The sequence below is a fragment of the Ornithorhynchus anatinus genome, chromosome 5 (genome assembly GCF_004115215.2).
Source record: "Ornithorhynchus anatinus isolate Pmale09 chromosome 5, mOrnAna1.pri.v4, whole genome shotgun sequence".
NCBI classification, from domain to species: domain Eukaryota; kingdom Metazoa; phylum Chordata; class Mammalia; order Monotremata; family Ornithorhynchidae; genus Ornithorhynchus; species Ornithorhynchus anatinus.
Genome location: NC_041732.1, coordinates 33,346,974 through 33,364,664, shown reverse-complemented (window position 1 = coordinate 33,364,664; position 17,691 = coordinate 33,346,974). Strand labels below are relative to the sequence as shown.

At 52.2% G+C, this 17,691-nt stretch overlaps 1 protein-coding gene across 2 annotated transcripts in view; it reads left to right on the top strand.

Moving 5' to 3' along the window:
• The window catches only part of XPO7 (exportin 7), a 90,393-nt gene that overhangs the window by 36,819 nt on the left and 35,883 nt on the right, over nt 1-17,691 (top strand). Inside the window, exons 2-5 of one of the 2 annotated variants that reach the window (XM_039912006.1) lie at nt 9,985-10,131; nt 15,813-15,906; nt 16,492-16,658; nt 17,034-17,099. In XM_039912006.1, the coding sequence (XP_039767940.1) occupies nt 9,985-10,131; nt 15,813-15,906; nt 16,492-16,658; nt 17,034-17,099 (474 nt within the window). Of the gene's footprint in view, nt 1-9,984; nt 10,132-15,812; nt 15,907-16,491; nt 16,659-17,033; nt 17,127-17,691 lie in introns of both variants that reach the window. The other variant, XM_039912005.1, reaches the window with a different exon arrangement.

Sequence of the window (17,691 nt, the reverse complement as noted above, 5' to 3'; positions counted from 1 at the left end):
TCTAATAGTTCTTCCCTTATCGTTCTTATGGTCTCTGTCCATCTAGCTGCCGGTCTGCCTCTTCCTCGTTTTCCCCGGACTTTTCCGAGCGTCAGCGTCTCCCCCAGAGAATTAGCCCTCCCGATTACGTGTCCAAAATACGCTAATCGAAGTGGAGCCGTTTGGCCGTTCCGAAGACCACTTGGGCTTGATTTGCTCTGAAAGCCATTTGTTGGTTTTCCGGGCTGTCCGTGGTATCCTCAGAAGCCTCTCCAGCACCACATTTCAAAAGAATCGATGTGCTTTCCGTCCCGTTCTTTCACCGTCTAGCTTTCGGATCCGTACGTTGTCAGCCTGGCCCGTAGGAAGCGCTTAACAGATACCGTTCTTTTTTTTTTTTTTTTTTTTTTAAAGCAATAAAATAGCGGAAATACAGGAAATCGGAGTTTGAGAAAATACTGAAATAATTCGGCTATTACGCCGGTCTGCCCGAAGCACCGGCTTGTAGGGAAGCGGGCTTAATTAGCTGGGCTACGCACCTCGCCGAACAACACGCTCACCTTGATTTTGCTCTCGGAGTCCTTCCCCGGAATACCCAGAGCACTCGTGCCGTTTGTTTATTACCAGTTGCAACCAGATTGGGATTTGTTGTTAAATGTAGGATGTTGCAGCCTCATGCTTCTGCCGAGTTGCCGTCCTTATCTAATGCCTACGGGGCCCGTGCTGCGCACTATCGCTTGCCCAGATGCGCGTCTGGTTTTTTTTTTCTTTATCTTAGTTGCAGCGGTAGACCTTGCCCGGCGAGAGGGTTGTTGCCCAGCTCTTACGCTCGCCATCGGAGAGGTCCCCCGGGTCACTCACCGAAAGCGTCGCCTTTCTCTCATTGCCCAAAGGCTGCTGTGGCCCCGTCTCTCTTGAAGCAGTCCACCGTGATGACACGGTCCCGGGAGAGCGCCTCCGGGACGGACGGGTGGCGCGGACCCAGAATTCGAAAGCCGTTGATGAAACGGCCTTCGTTGCTGTCAAGGGGCACACACGCACGGTCGCGGTCCCCGAACCGTCCCTCCCTGAGACGCACCGTGAGAGCAGAGGCTGCTTCGGGTTTGGACCGGACCTGAGGGCGGACACCTGCGCACCCGTATTTTATTTTTTTTTTGAATCCTGCCTAACCCACGGATATAATAGTAATAATGCTGGTATTTGTTAAACGCTTACTAGGTGCAGAGCACCGTTCTAAGCGCTGGGGGAGATACAGGCTAATCAGGTTGCCCCGCGCGAGGCTCCCGGTCTCAATCCCCATTTTCCAGATGAGGGAACTGAGGCCCAGAGAAGTGACTTGCCCACAGTCACGCCGCTGACGAGCGGCGGAGCTGGGATACGGACCCATCACCTCTGATTCCCCAGCCCGGGCTCTTTCCACTGAGCCGCGCTGCTTCTCCAATACTACATACAGCAGTATCATTCGTTCCGCTGTATTTATGGAGCGCCTCCGTGTGCCAACGCTGTACTGAGCGCTCGGGAGAGGACGGTATAACCACAGACGTATTCCCTGCCCACAGCGGGCTCACCCCCCGCAGAGGTGCAATTTGGGTCGGGCAGTTAGTGTCCGGATGAAGCCGCGTGGCCTAGTGGAGAGAGCGTGGGCCTGGGAATCAGAAGGACCTGGGGTCCAATCCTGACTCCTTTGGCAAGTCGCTTGACTTCTCTGGGCCGCAGCGACCTCATCCGGAACACCCTCCCTCAAGTCCAACAGAGAGTTTACTCTCCCTCCCTCCAGAGCCTTACTGAAGGCACATCTTCTCCCAAAGGCCTTCCCCGACTGAGCCCTCCTTTCCCTTTCTCCCGGTCCCTTCCGCGTCGCCCCGACTTGCTCCCTTTATTCATCCCCCCCCCCCCCCCCAGCCCCACGGCACTTACGTACATATCTGTAGTTTACCGGCATTGATGTCTGCCTCCCCCTCTAGACTGTAAGCTCGTCGTGGGCAGGGAATATGTTTGTTGTCATTTTATACTCTCCCAAGCACTTCGTAAGTGCCCCGTAAATACGAGGGAATGAACGAATCTGTAAAATGGGGATTAAGACCGTGAGGTCCACGTTCCCGTGTGGGACGTGGACTGTGTCCACTGTGGTTAGCCTGAATCTACTCCGGCGCCTGGTACGGTCCCTGGCACCTAGTAAGTGCTTACCATAAGTACCCCAAGTCACTTCACTTCTCTGTGCCTCAGTCCCCTCGTCTGGAAAATGGGGATTAAGGCTGTGAGCCCCCCGCGGGGCAACCCGATTGCGCCGTGTCTGCCCCAGCGCTTAGAACGGGGCTCTGCGCCTAGTGAGCGCTTTACAGATACCAACATTATTCCAAAAAAAGGGAGGGGGTGGTGTATGGGGGTGAGGGTTGAGTGCGGGTCAAGGCAGTCACGTCAAAGGAGAGGATCGGAGAGCGGCCGGGGCCGCGAGGATGCCCGGGGCGAATTGTTCGGCTCCGTAGCTAACCTGCCCCCCCCCCAACCCTCACCCTAGCCATCCACCTACCCGCCCTCTAGCACTCGAGGGAGGCTTGTGCGAGCCTCTGCCCCGGCAGGAAGAATCGGTGGGAGAAGCAGCTCGGCTTAGTGGAAGAAGCCCGGGCTCGGGAGTCCGAGGACGTGGGTCCTGATCCCGGCTCCGCCACTCGTCTGCCGGATGACCTTGGGCAAGCCACTTCAGTTCTCTGTGCCCGTTACCTCGTCTGTAAGGTAGGGATTGGGACTGTGAGCCCCAAGTGGGACGGCGCTTAGAACGGTGCTTGGCACATAGTAAGCGCTTTACAGACGCCGTCGTTATCATTATCAAGGCCTCATAGGCACCCACACCACCGGGAGACACCCGGAGGTACCCATCCCGATCCACGGGCGCTCGCGGCAGTTGCGAGCCCACCCGGGTTCGATTTCTTTTTTTCTTTTCTCTTTTTAGGTGCAGTGCTCAGTGGTGCGTTTGGCTGATCTACAGGCGAAGGGCAGATACAGAGATTATAGGCGGTACCGTTTCAGGCGTCTGATACTGTTGGTATCTGTTAAGCGCTTACTATGCGCAGGGCACTGTTCTGAGCGCGGGGGGGAGATACGGGGTCAGCAGGTTGTCCCACGTGAGGCTCACAGGTAATCCCCATTTTACAGACGAGGTAGCTGAGGCCCAGAGAAGTGAAGTGACTTGCCCACGGTCACCCAGCTGACAGATGGCGGGGCCGGGATTCGAACCCACGACCTCTGACTCCCAAGCCCGGGCTCTTTCCACTGAGCCACGCTGTCTACTCGTGGCGGGGTGAGAACGGAACTGGTCGGGGAATCCCAGAGTTGAACCCGGGGTGGAACGGAATCCCCCCCGCCCCCCCCCGCCCCGGGCTGGGGCTAATGGATCCGGTCGCTTAAGACCCGGAGGGGCGTGGAGTCATCCGTTCCGACGTCGCCTAAGGACCAAAGGGAGAGCAGCCCAGAGTCTCCTCCCGAGCTCGTTTGGCTAAAAACTGGCGATTCACTGGGGATGAAGAGGAATGCGACAGAATCGTTAAAACCGGCACGTAAGGGGGCAGTCCGTTGGCCGTGCAGAACTCGACTTCTAAAGGAGATCGCCATCTTGGGCTCCCCGCGTGCTCAGCCGCAGCGACCGGTCTGTTCTGCGGACTGGGCCGGGTTTTGCGTACAGCCGAGGTTACCGTGGCCTACCGGGAGGCGCTGCGAGGAGGGGCGGGACAGCCATTTTTAATTTCCGCTCTCTTGAGAGTATCGGCCGGCGGCGTCAGATCGTAACGGATGAAATGGGCAGTGGGGAAGATGCGATTTCACCGAAGCGGGCAGCCCACAGCCTCGATGCCACCTACCTACAGAGAACCGAGAGCGCAAATAGGGAACCTCGGTTTCCGTGCCTGTGATAAAAATTATGTAACGGCATAAAGTAATCAAACAGACTTCAGAAAGAGTTCGATGGATTTTTAACGGGGCCTGAACTTTGTCTTATAATATTTATGGCACGTTGGCTTGGGCCTTCGCGTTGTCCGAAGGGCCCCGTAGTCACGTGAAAACAGTCGAAACGTGGATCCCGCGTAAGCGGGATGGGGAGATGAGGCTGATTCTTTTTTTCCTTTGTGCATTTATGGTCCACAGAGTACATGACCAAAGCGGGTATTCTGGAAATAGAACACAAGGTCACTCTTATCTGGGACGAAAACAGCGTGATTTGGGGGTGGTCTCTTTCACGTGTGTGCATCCTGGAAAGGAAAATGCGGTCATCGAATAGATAAATCTGGGGATTCTTGGATAGTACTTGATTACGTTATACCGATGCCTCGAGTCGCATACCGAGCTGCTGAGAGTGCAGGCAGTTTACTTGACGATCGGCTATGAGACGTATCCGCCGAGCGCTTACTCTATGCCGGGCACCGTCCTCTGGGGTAGACGCAAGTTAGGTCGGACGCAGTCCATTTCCCCACGTGGTGCTCACGGTCTTAATCCCCATTTTACAGATGAGGTAAGTGAGGCACAGAGAAGTGAAGTGGGTTGCCCGGGTCCCACTGCAGACAGGTGGCGGAGCCGGGATCAGACCGCAGTCCCCCCTGACTCCCAGGCCCGTGCTCTGGCCGCTAGACCACCCCGCTTCCGCAGAGACTGGTAAATCCTGACGACCGTGCAGGCGTCCTGCTCGGGTGAAAAGGTCACGTGATTTGGTACGGGTTCTGCCCGGACTGTGTCGTCTGAACAGCGCCCCGCAAAAGGCCACGTGCCACTGAAGAGCGAGATCTAATTTTGGACACGATTGGTTTAGAAGCACGGAGCTTTACTTTACCTTTCGGTGTTCTGTCGCTCAGCGTTGCTTCCGGGCGTGCGTGACCTCCGCGTATTAAAGGAAAACAAGTCGCGGGGCAGAGTTGCCCACCTTCCTCTTCTCAGGTGCCGTCGATAGACACTCAGGATCTCAACTGGCGGTGGAGCGTGCGTATCGTCCGTTCCTTACCGGTTTAATATCTGGGACGCCCTCGACTCCAATTCATTGAATTGGATTGGATGGACATTGGACGATCCAATGAGCGGCACATGGTAACTAAACGGATTTGGGGGGCAGGGAGCTGGTCGGGAGCTTTGCTTCGTCCTCTCCACACGTCGGTCTGGTACTGGAGATGCGGCGTGGCTCAGTGGATAGAGCACGGGCCTGGGAGTCAGAGGACCTGGGTCTAATCCCGGCCCTGCCTACGTGTCTGCTGTGTCACCGTGGGCAAGTCACTTCACTTCTCTGGGCCTAAATTCCCTCATCTGTAAAATGGAGATTATGACTGTGAGTCCCATGTGGAATGTGGACTGTGTCCAACCTGATCAGCTTGTGTCTACCCCGGCGCTCAGAACGGTGTTCGGTACATAGCGTGTGCTGCTGATCCTGGCTCCACCACTTGTCTGCTGGGTGACTGTGGGCGAGTCACTCAATTTTTCCGTGCCTGTCACCTCAGATGGAAAATGGAGATTGAAACTGTGAGCGCCATGTGGGACAGAGGGTCTGTGTCCAACCCGATTTGCTTCTGTCCATCCCAGCGCTCAGTACAGTGCCTGGCGCATAGTAGGCACTCAACAAATATTACAGTTATTAAGCCTGATCACTATTATCATCATTATTGATGCTGGTATTGCAACCCCAAGTCAAGAATATCCAGAGATCACCCGTCGGGTTAAAAATCAAGACGTCTGTGGTCTTCATTAAGAAGAGAGAAAACTGGAGGAAGAAAACTCTCTGTTCTTCATTACGAGAGCGGAGAATTGCCGTTGCTGTTGTCAGTGCCTCTGCACTAGTGTGGTTCTGGGAGTTGGACCGAATTGACACGAGCTCCCTCTGTGCTGAAGCAGTCCTTTACTGGTTGGAAATACTTCTTCCAGTTGGATGAACATTCGGCTAAAAATACGCTCCTCTGACTTCAGGAGGACCTTCTCTGGATAACGGGCTTGGTGTCCTCAGAATAAAAAGCAGACATTCTGGTGTTTGGTGGCTAGTGCTTTTTTACGTTATTTTGCAGCTGGCAGCGTACTAAGCCCTGGGTTAGGTAGTAGGTAACCACGTTGGACAGAATCCGTTTCCCGTCTGGGGCTCGTAGTGTTCATCCCCATTTTGCAGGTGAGGTAACTGAGGAGTAACAGGCACAGAGAAGACAAGTGATTTGCCCAGGGTCGCACAGCAGACAGGTGGATTAGCATCCGGGGCCGCTGACTCCCGGGCCTGTGCTCTTCCCACTAGGCCACACGGCTCCTGTTCTGAGGACTTCGGCGATCCAACAGGCCAGGCGTTCATCGATGAGCTCCGAGGGCGTCTCCTTGAACAAGGAGAAGGCATATACAGGAAGGAAAAATTACACGTGGCATATTGTGAATTCCTCATAAACGTCAAGTAGAGTTAGTCGTAGTATTTCACGAGCATCATTACGTCCCGAGCGCCGGGATGAATACAAAATAAACGATCCAGGCCCGGTCCTCGTCCCGCAGTGAGCTGGTGTCTTCCCGGAGAGGAATGATAGAATCACCTGGTTGGCTTTTTTCACTTTCTTCGATCAGTTGTCCTGAACAACCGATTGTAGATGAGCTCGTCGTAATGGTTTGCCCCGTAACCTGTCAGGTAAGCACGTGTAGTCTTTTTCCCACGGGTGTCGTGCCTGTGTTCGTAGTACGAAAAAGCAAAGACTTAAACCGTTGCCGCGAGAGACGCCCCAATAACTTGAAAGCTAGAACTGCCGCTTTTTCGGGATTCTTCCGTAGCCGTCCGCTGGACGACCTTGGGCAAGTTGTTTCCCTGCGCTGTGCCTCGGTTACCTCGGTCCCCGTCGTGGGCAGGGAATGTGCCTGTTCGTTGTCGTGCTCTCCCAAGCGCTTTAGAGCAGTGCTCTGCATACCCTAAACGCTCCGCGAAAACCACCGACTGGGCGAATGAACGAATCAAGCGCTTAGTACGGCGCTCTGCACACGGTAAGCGCTCAATACATAGGACTGAATGAATGATTACCTCATCCGTACAGTGGGGGTTAAGACTGTGAGCTCCATGTGGGGCATGGACTGTGTCCAACCTGATTAACTTGTATCTACCCCAGCGCTTAGTACAGACCATGGCACGTAGTAAGCGCTTGACAAATACAATTTTTAAAAAAAAGACAACCTCTGGTCCCAAAATGTAGGTAGCTAATAGAAAGGAATTCACCTCTTTTCCAAAACAGTACTGATTTCCAAGGTCTGAAATCATTAAGGCCTGATTTCACCGTGCACCGTGTCGTCAACGGAATTAACGGAAAAATAGCCGATTACCACCCGAATAAAGGTAGCAGGAATCCAACTCCTCTCGGCGGATGTTTAGTCACAGTCCCCGTGGACAGCGGCACTGAAATGGACACAATCCAGAGCCGCATTTGAGAAAGTAGCAAAACAAATGGACATTTTTCCGTCCATACACTCTGTACTTGGCAAAGTATTCGGTTTGGTCGTATCTGCTTCTTCACAGGGAGGGTCAAGTGACTTTTTGTCGGTGCTTAATCCTGGAGTTTATAGGTCTCCCTCCTTTTCTGTCAGGGGGCGACTTTGGACCTGGTTTAGTCCTCATTTGAAAATGATTTAATCTGTGCTGTCAAGTGGTTGCTCCTCCTTTGAGTGAATGCTGTTGAGCCAAAAAAAAAAAAAATCCACTTAAAATCTGAGGCGGTATCTTGTAAAGAAGGAAATAGAATCTCTTAGCTTGGACTGTCAGGCTTTAAGCTAGATCACTTTGGGACGACAAGCCCGGGGTGATTCTGAGGTCCGTGACCGCGTTTTTCGGGTTTGGTAGCCGCGCACGGAGTTTTTTCTTAATGCGTGGCGTGGCTACACGAGAAGCCCGTCTTTCGTCTCCCGAACTTTGGAACGGGAAGCTGTAGAATAAACAGGCAGTTTTCTTGCTCCCTTTGATATCAACTGAGGGGTACTGTGGGACCCTGAAAAATCAAATAGGAACGAATTTAACGTAAGCCTAATGAAGGTCGCAAGGTTTGCGACTCCCCAGTTGAGGCTGTTGATCATCTTCTCTCATTCCGGGATATTTACTTCTCATTTCATCCAGGTTGATTTCCGAGCATCATTAAGCAGGCAGAGCAAAATAGGAAGCGGAGTTTGATGGCCTGAGGGCTTCGCGCTCAGCGGAAAAGCCTGGTTGTTAAGCCGCAGCGTAATGAAACGAGGAGATAATGAAAAGCCCTGGGCAGGCTTGATGTACCGTATTTGAAAACTTTAATAGGCAGCTAATATAGGTTGTTTTACTTAATTTTTACTTTTCGTCTGATCATTTCCGAGAGCGCCACGCCCAAAACGTCGCCGGTTCTTGGGAGTAAACTGGGATCCACTCAAATATTGAGCGTTTATTGAGTGCCTGTACCGTGGGCAGAGCAGTCTACCAAGCGCCTGAGAGCGCACCGAAGAATCAGTACGCGGGATCCCCGCAGGGAGTTTGCAACCTCCTGCTTCCAGTCGGTCCTCTGAAGACCAAGCGCTGTTAAACCTTCCTCCCTCCGAAGAACGAAAGAAGAGAAAGTAGTGGCGGAACCTTAATGGGTTGGTCCCGTGTCTCTCAGAGGGTCACCGGCCTCGTCGGGGATGTTTAGATCCATTCAGGTTCTCGGTCTGCCGTACACAGCCTTCCCACTTCTTTGGAATTGGTTCAAGATTTAGAGCAGGGTTTGTTTTGGGGTGTTTCCCCGCTCTTATCTCTGAGTAAACATGTGGTGCAGTTGGGTTCGTGTTGACGGGTCCATTTAAATGTGGAGCAGAGGCAGGATTCCCCAGTGAGGACAGATCCAGAGAGAGGCTACTGATCAGCTCAGACATGAGGAGGAAGGTGCGTAAACTTGCAAGCTCAGTAAACCATCTCCGTTAGGCGCTCCCGGTCGGGAGAGAAGACCCAGCGCAACGTCGCTGTCGCCGGAAGGCACTCGGCCGCTCTGAGGCTCGCCCTCTCCATCTGTAAACTTCTACTACTGAATATAGGGTGCATTTTGTAGGCTGCCAGCGGAGGAAAAGAGATCGTAAAGTCTCGATACCAAGATGCGTTTTTCCAAAGTAAGTGTCTGTAAATGATCTGTGGGCATTTGAGTGTGCGAGGATACGGTTGGAAATATTGGGAGATCAGGTGGTTGCCTGAACAGCAGGAGGAAGGAAGAGTAAGGGCTTTTTCCGTATACAGACCTATTCCTGGGTCTCAGTTTTCCCTCACCTGTTGTGTATTTTCCTCACTCTGGCAGGTAGCTGAGAGACTAATTGCTATCTCTTTTTCCTACATCCACCGTTATTTGTTTTCCTGACTAATTATTCCCATTCCGGTGCGGATTCCCCATTTAAAAAAGAGACCCATTCACGCAGTTCATCGGCAGGATACGTGTCCAACTCTAAGGCTGAAATATGCACAGAAAGTGTGTCCGCGCGCGCGTGTGTGCACCCACACATGCCACTGATACTTCTTTGCACGGATTTGCTTAGTGGAAGAAAAGCTATTTTTTGTGCGTTTGTTTTCGGAAGGCGATGCAGAAGTGCCTTCGTTTGGGGGCAGTAAATATTGACCCGAAGAATGTGAGATCAATTTGCAGGCTAGTGTCAGAGAGCTGAGGAATAGGTCACTGTATCCGTCTTATTTTAAATGAAAGTATCGGCATAAAGTGGTACAGCGTGCTGCGGGGTTTAAAGCCGATGGAATGGTGGGGCGGGTGTAGCTTCGATTAAAAACTACCGTCTGGACTAGTCCTCTTAATAACGAATGTCCTGAAATATGCTGTGTTCTGGTAAGAAAAAGTGTTGAGCGAAAGGTACAGTTTGTACAGGTGCGTATTTTGGTCTCGCGTGGCTGAACGATGTTTAAATAAGCCTAATGAAAAGGGAAAATACCGACAGCGCTCGGTGAACTGAACTGGCTGACCGCGTCCCCGAGGCTCAGCTGACGAGAAACGGTCCTATCGTCTCTGAGCTTTTTCCTTTCTGGTTGATCTCTTCCAGAGCCTAGCCCAGCTAGAGAACCTGTGCAAGCAGCTGTATGAAACGACAGACACCACGACCCGTCTTCAGGCGGAGAAAGCCTTGGTCGAGTTCACCAACAGCCCCGACTGCCTGAGCAAGTGTCAGCTCCTCCTCGAAAGAGGGAGTGTACGTAAGATTTGACAGATTGCGAATGCCAACTGAGGTTTCGGGAGACGGAAAGGAAAGTCTGGGTGGGACTCGAGGGAGCCGCGAACCGTCCTCGCCTCGTCCGGCAACAGCACCTACGCCTGGCCGGTCGTATTTATCGAGCGCTTACCGTGCGCAGAGCCTTGTACTAGGCGTTGGGGAGAGGCCTGTGAAACAGTTGGTAGACGCGTTGCCTGCCCGCTACGAGCTTACGGTTTTAAAGGGGAGACGGACATTAATGTTAAAAAAAAAAATTAGGGACACAGGCGCGTGAGGGCTGAGGGAGGGATGAGAAAAGGGCTCAAATCCAAGCGAAAGGGCGACGCGGAAGGGAGTGGGAGAAGAGGAAACGAGGGCTCTGTCGAAGGGGTGCGGTTTCAATAAGGCTCGGAAGGTGGGGGGAGTGACTGCCGGATACGGAGGGCGCTCCATACCAGAGGGGGGTGTCACTGAGAGGTCGGCGGCGAGATAGATGAGATTGAGGTACAGCGAGTAGGTTGACATTAGAGGAGCCAAGGGTGCAGACTAGGTTGTAGTAGGAGAGTGGTGAGATGAGGTTGGAGGGGCAAGGGGATGGAGTGCTTTAAAGCCAGTGGTAAGGAATTTCTGTTCGTGGCAGAGGTGGGTGGGTAACGCCGGAGGTCCTTGCGGAACGGGGAGACGTGGGCCGAATGTTTCTGTAGAAAAATGATCCGGGCAGCAGAGTGAAGTAGGAACTGGAGTGGGAGAGATACAGGCGGCAGGGAGGTCAACAGGGAGGCTGATGCGGTAATCAAGGCGGGATAGGATAAGTGCTCGAATCGACCTCGTAGCCGTTTGGACGGAGAGGAAAGGGCAGATCTTAGCGATGTTGTAAAGGCTGAACCGGCAGGACTGAGTGGCAGATTGAACGTGTGGGTTGAAGGAGACAGGCGAGGCGAGGGTAAAGCCAGGGTTACGGGCTTGTGAGAGACAGAGAGGGTGGTGGTGCCGTCTACGGTGACGGGAGAGTCACAGGGAGAACGGCGGTGTTCGGGTAGGAAGATAAAAAGTTCTGTTTCGGACGTGTTTGAGGTGACGGTGGGACATCCAGGTAGAAGTGTTGTGAAAGTAGGAGGAATTGTGAGATTGCAGGGAAAGGAGAGGGGTCGGGGCCGGAGATGCGGATTTGGGAATCGTCCGCGTAGAGGTGGTGGTCGAAGCCATGGGGGAGAATGAGTTCTCCGAGGGAGTGGATGATGCGGATGGAGAATAGAAGGGGACCCAGAACTGAGCCTTGAGGGGCTCCCACAATTAGGCGAGGCAGCGGAGGGGTCCAGAATGAGAATGAGCGGCCAGAGAGGTAGGAGTAGAATCAGGAGAGAACGGTGGCAGCGAAGCCGAGGTCGGATGACGCTTCCGGGAGCCGTGGGTGGTCAGCAGCGTCTGAGGCCACCGGAGGATTAGGGTGGAGTTTGGTGTTCACCCTACCGAGTTTCCCATTAGTTGCGAAGTAGGTCTAATTTAAAATCGTACTGTTTGATTGTAAGATGTATTTAGGTTTCCTTACCCGGTATCGGAAAGATCGCGGATGCCAAGGAAGCTGTAGAGGCCAAATAGGAGAATCTGCTTTAAAGTTTCTCTTACCTTCTGCCGTTTCCTTCGTGTTAAGAATTTCACGGAACTCCCTTTCTATCTTGAGGCCTAAGATTTTCCAGTTTTGTTCCCAAGCGAGTGTGTCTTTGTTTCCTCCCCCCCCTCAAATGTCCATTCCTGCTCTTTTCCCCATCTCCGGGTCTCTCTATTGCAAAGGCAGGATTTGGGGGACCGGCCTACCTGGACCCCAAGGCTTTTTTTAAATTTGTAATGTTTTTCTCTCGGGGTGGGCTTAGTATATTAAAGTTGTCTGGCTTCTTTAAGCGAGACCACTCCGTTCCCGGCATGGTCACGGCCGCTACAGGGAACACGTCTACCAATCTGGCTGTATTTTACTCTCCTAAGCGCTTAGTACAGTGCTCTGAACACAGCAAGCGCTCGATAAATATGATCGATTGGTTGATTGACCAAGCGGGGCCCTGCAAGCTTGGATCCATCGGGCCCAGCGTATCCCATTCAGGGCTCTAAGACGTTTCACCGCTAATTCATGACTGCTCCTTCCTCCCCGGCAGAATCCCCCCCCCCCGCCCCCCCCCCCCCGGTTCCTTGCATTTAAAAGTGACCCTGTGCCTAAATGCTCAGAGCATTTTACAAAAGACCTAGAAGGGGGTGTCCAGCTTTACATTTGAAAAATGTATCTTGCCTACAGGAGAGATTGGAATAGATGGGAATCCTTTGCTTCCTGATCTTGTCCATGCTGCCGCTTAAAGATTCTTTCAGCTAAAGGCTAACATCTGTGAAAGTGTTCTAAATTAATACTGGGGGGGGGTCTATGAACTAAAAAAAACCGTAAAGGGAAGCAGTGTGGCCCAGCAGAAAGAGTCAGAGGACCCGGGTTCTAATCCCGGCTCCGCCACGTGTCTGCTGTGTGACCATAGGCAATTCACTCAACTTCTCTGTGCCTCACTTCCCTTATCTATAAACGGGGATTAAGACTGAGTGCCCCATTTGGGACGTGGGCTGCATCCAACCTGATTAACTTATATCTACCCCAGCGCTTAGTACAGCGCCTGGCACATACTAAGCACTTAACAGATAATACTTGAAAAAAAAAAAAAAAAGGAATGGATAAAGAATGGGCACTACCTTTAAGGATTTCTTTTTGAAATTAGTCATTTGATCTGCATCATTGCGTCATAAAATTGTCACAGGGAGACGGATCGCCGGCCCGTCAAGTCCTCTCCCGTTCAGTTTCAGGGTTTGTCCCCTCCCACAACGTACTCACCCAGGGTTAGCTCTCGAGGGTGAGACGAGACGCTTGCAACGGTGAAAAATATTAGTTACTGTCATCATATTGCTACCGGTTTCTGTTTCTTCCCGATCCTACACGGTGCTTCTTGCCCACTTAGTCAGTGTTCTCGACATCCCACTGCGATTGTTCTGATTGAAGGAAGTATATTTAAACGGGAAGTCCCTACCAAATTTTCATTCTAATTAAAGCTAAAAATTGTCAGAGCGGATTCAGGTGAGCCACTTTCCCATCTTTCCAGATGATTAATCAGGCCTGATGGGACTGAAAAATGTAAATCGTTACCCGTGTGGAGTGAACTGGTCGGCACGTGGTATTTTTAAAAATGAGATATGCCCGTAAGAACGTCTCCCAACGGCCATCGGTAGCCTTATACCCGGGGGTCCTGTTCAGGAGGGGCCGTTCCGTCCTCAAGCCCAAGCATCCACTCCTCTCAACCCGAACTCAGGAGCAGAGGAGTCGGAGGTTAAAATCCCCTCCCCTTCCTGCTCAGTCCCCCCAGGGAGTTCCCCCCCATCCTGTTCCCTCCCCAATCTAGAAACCCCTAATGATCTTGGAAAGCAGAAAACAGAGGGGGGAGCTGAATTGAGATCCGGAGTCTCTGGGAGAGGAATTTTCCCGGCTAGGCTACGTACGGGTGCTGCCGGCTCAGTCGCCAACAGGCCCCGGATCCCATTTCATCCTCCGCAACTTCAAACGTCAGGCAGCGGTCCGTCCCCTCCCGCCAAACCCACCCAACCCCACTGCTGCCGGATTCTGAGACCCCATTTCATCCTTGACTGCCCTAGGGATCGGTGACGGGTCTCGGGGTTGGTTTCCTTTCCCGATCTCAGATGCGGTCAGACCGATTCCGTTCCCTCTTCTGATTCCTCGCCCTCTCTATACACATACACGCTCTCTCTCTCTCTCACTTCCGAAGAAGTGAATGGCCTGCAGTTTCCCTTCCACAGCCCCGGCACTACCAGACACCCCCGACTCAGGTGCGGCACCCCCAGCGTGCAGATCCCCGCGATATTGCAGCTCGCAGTGCCAGAGCTGGGGCTGGGTTCGGGTGCCTACGTAGGAAGGGGGACCCCGACCCGCCTCGTTCCTCCAGTCACCCACAGGAATCCCCCAGTCTGTTGGGCAGCCGCAGGCGGCGGGGCAGTTGGAAAGAGCCGGGCCCCGCGCGCCCAGCCGTGGTCTGGAGAGGCAGGTGATCGGAGCAGCCTGAATTACGCTCTCTCTTCCAGATGACATCGGGGCAAATAGGAGACAGGTGATGGTCAGTGAGTGGCCTAAGCTAATTTAATGCCCCCTGACTTAAGCCGACTTCCTAAGCCATTCTTTTCAAATAACTTAGTGCCGGCACAAGCTGTCACTTGTCCCCTCCCTGCAGCAGCGGGAGCCAGAAGGTGGACGGGTTGGTCGTGCACCGTATGACTCGTGCGCCCTGACCGCGTTTTCCAGCATCGACGATGCGTGGGATTTAAAAACATTAGCCGCCCCCCCGCCCCCCAATTTGTTATTTCTCTGTGATACTGTCATTAATAATCTACAAACCGCGGGTTGAATATTGCTAGTTTCACTGCAGATAATTCATAGCCCTTGATTAAATTACTTCTTTATAATGGCCCTGAGCCTGCATCCTGTTTTAGGTGATATCATCACACGCGAGTCTTTCTACGTGGTTCCTGTGCAGTGTAATCTGATGAAATGCTCGATTTGCAGTAAGGGCTGGAATTCATTAAAATCCACACCTGAGCATGGGGTAATTCTGTTCTATAGCTCAGGGGATAGATTTTCCTTTTTCATAATTAATTTTATAAATTGCAGTATAAAATGAACCTGACACAGATTGACATCCTCCTTCCCTAGAGCTCTAGTTGAATGATAGATATGCTGATGGAAAGGATGTAATTTGGGGATGAGTTTTACAGCATATGATTTTTTTTTTCCTTTTTTTTTCCCCCCTTCTACCAAAATAGAGCTTTGGGAAATATTTTGAGATAAAAGGTGGTGTTTTCCTCATTCCCCCAAAAGACATAAATGATCATATAATAGGCTAGTAATGGTATTTCCTAAGTGCTTACTGTGTACTAGGCACTGGGGCAAATACAAGTTAATCAGGTTGGACCCAGGCCCTGTCCCACGAGGAGCCCACGGTCTTAAGTAGGAGTAAAGAGTAAAGATTAGATATTGCGTCGTAATTTCAACGTATAATGGTGGTTCAGCTCTCGGGGGCTTGGGAGCGGCCTACCTTCTTTTTCGTTATTATTATTATTATCATACTTGTTAAGGGCTTACTGCCTGCCGAGCACCGTTCGAAACACTGGGTTAGATTCAAGCTAATCAGGTTTGGGCACACGGTCTAGGTAGGAGGGAGTAGGATTTAATCTCCATTTTACAGATGAGGTAACTGAGGCACAGAGAGGTTGTGACAGGATCAAGGTCACAGAGCAGACACGTGGCAGAGCCGGGATTAGAACCCCCGTCCTCCGACTCCCAGGCCCAGTCCTTTCCACTAAGCCACGCTGTTTGTGAACAGAATCACAAGGGAAAAAAGTCAACCACCTCATCCTTTAGAGCCAATTTAATAAGACCAGCTGGTTATTTTAGGTGTTCACGCTAGCCACCTTACGGGAGCCTTTTTGGTGTGTACGCTTGTCTCTCCCACTCCTAAGGTAAAAATGCTGCAAAAGTCTACCGTTCTTAAGTGAGAATTTGAACTCAGATATCCTATTTAAAGGTCTCACCCCGACTTATACGTGAAAAGCCCCCCGTGACGTAACGTAGCCCTTCTTTTTCGCTTCCGCAGTCCTCGTACTCCCAGTTACTGGCAGCTACATGCCTGACGAAGCTTGTGTCCCGCACAAACAACCCCCTGCCACTGGAACAGCGTATAGACATCCGTAAGTAGAAAACCTTCCGGTCCTCAGAAAAGGTGCTGGTATTCTCAGAGCTGTCTTGTACAGTGGCTAAGCTCCTCCCCTCCGATTGTCGCCGAAGCCGATAATAGATTGGACTCTCTCCTGGAGGTCAGGGATGTAGTGTTCTTATCACTCTTTGAGTAATAACCTAATAGCGTTCGTGCGGCTCCCCTCACTTGATGGTAGCTGGGGCCGGTGGGGAGCGGCAGGGGTGTCTTCCCATTTTATTAAGTTCTGGGGGACGTGGCTTCCTGAAAAATCTGTTGGCATTTATTTATTTAAGCCCTCTTCCGGTGGGTTTACCGTGCGGATGTGAAATTCCCAGTCTGAGATCACAAGATAGAAATCTTGCCTGCTTTAGTGTGAGAAGCCTAAACGGGTGGGTCTGGAAAACCGAAGTCCGGAATTCCAGCTCTTTCCCTAATGAGCCCGGGGAGTCGCCAGAATGCCAAGACCACCGGTCCCAGTACGTACATCACAACACCAGTCACGCAGAATCCCTTCGCGGGATGAGGGCGTAGTCGGATAGCCAAATATCCCATCAAATGGATTGCTTTTGTTTCGCAGGGAACTATGTGCTCAACTACCTAGCTACCCGGCCAAAGCTGGCTACTTTTGTCACACAAGCACTTATTCAGTTATATGCCCGCATCACAAAGCTGGGCTGGTTTGACTGTCAGAAGGACGAATATGTCTTCAGAAACGTGATCACAGACGTCACCAGGTTTTTGCAGGTACGAAGCGGGTGCCCGGTTTGGCAGGGCCCGGGAGGAATCACTAGAGGAGAGGCAGTCATTCGGAGATCGATTTTCAGAACCGCCCGAGATCTCCGCCTCGGGGCCGAAACTAGGATTCCCGGCCGTCCCCGTCTCGCTTTGCCTTTTCCGTGTCGTGAGGCGAGGGCCCGTCCTGGTTCAAGTCCTCATCGTCGTCCTCGGCGTTGATTGAGCGCTTCGGGTGTGCGGAGCCCCGTTCTAAGCGCCTGGGCGAGTACAGTGCAGCAGAGTCGGTAGGCCCCTTCCCCGCCCGCGACGAGCTTAGAGTCCAGAGGGGACGCAAGCGGCTGATGGGCAGAGCGCCAACTCTTCCCGCCTTACCTTTCTCACCAGGATAGCGTCGAGCACTGCATCATTGGAGTGACGATTCTGTCTCAGTTAACCAATGAAATTAATCAAGTAAGTGCTACAGCCTTCCTCAGTGAAGTAAGTGTCCTATTTTTTTCTTTCGTATTGTTGTTTTCTGCTGTGTGTGGGATGATCTTTTTGGCAGTTGTGTGCTTTGGCGGTAAGTGATGAAGGTCCTTGTGAGACCGGACCTTTTCCATTCCCCCTCTCTTGGAACCCATCGCTTGACTAACAGCATAGACCGTTAAAGACCGGGGGACCGATGCAGAGGGGAACTGTTCCACTGCCCCTCCGCCTTGCCGGTAAGGGAGATGGGTCCAGGAGCTTGAATCGCCACGGGACTGGCAGCGTCTCTCTGTCCCCTGCACCTACACACGTGGATGCGCTTCTGCTCAGACGAAGACCACGGCCCTCTAGCGCTGTTATTAAAATGCGGCTAGAAATGTTTTCGAAACGGAAGATCCCGTCTGTTAAATACCGTGCTATTTTTGAGACCATTTGAAATTGCCGTCGCCAGTAAGCCTGAAGGAAACGATAGTAGGTCACTACTGGACCGTGGGTACCTCTGTCATTTGCCATGGCACCTCACCAGAATCGGGTACCAGAAAACGCTTTTGAAACGCTTGCAGTTCGTTCACTTGCT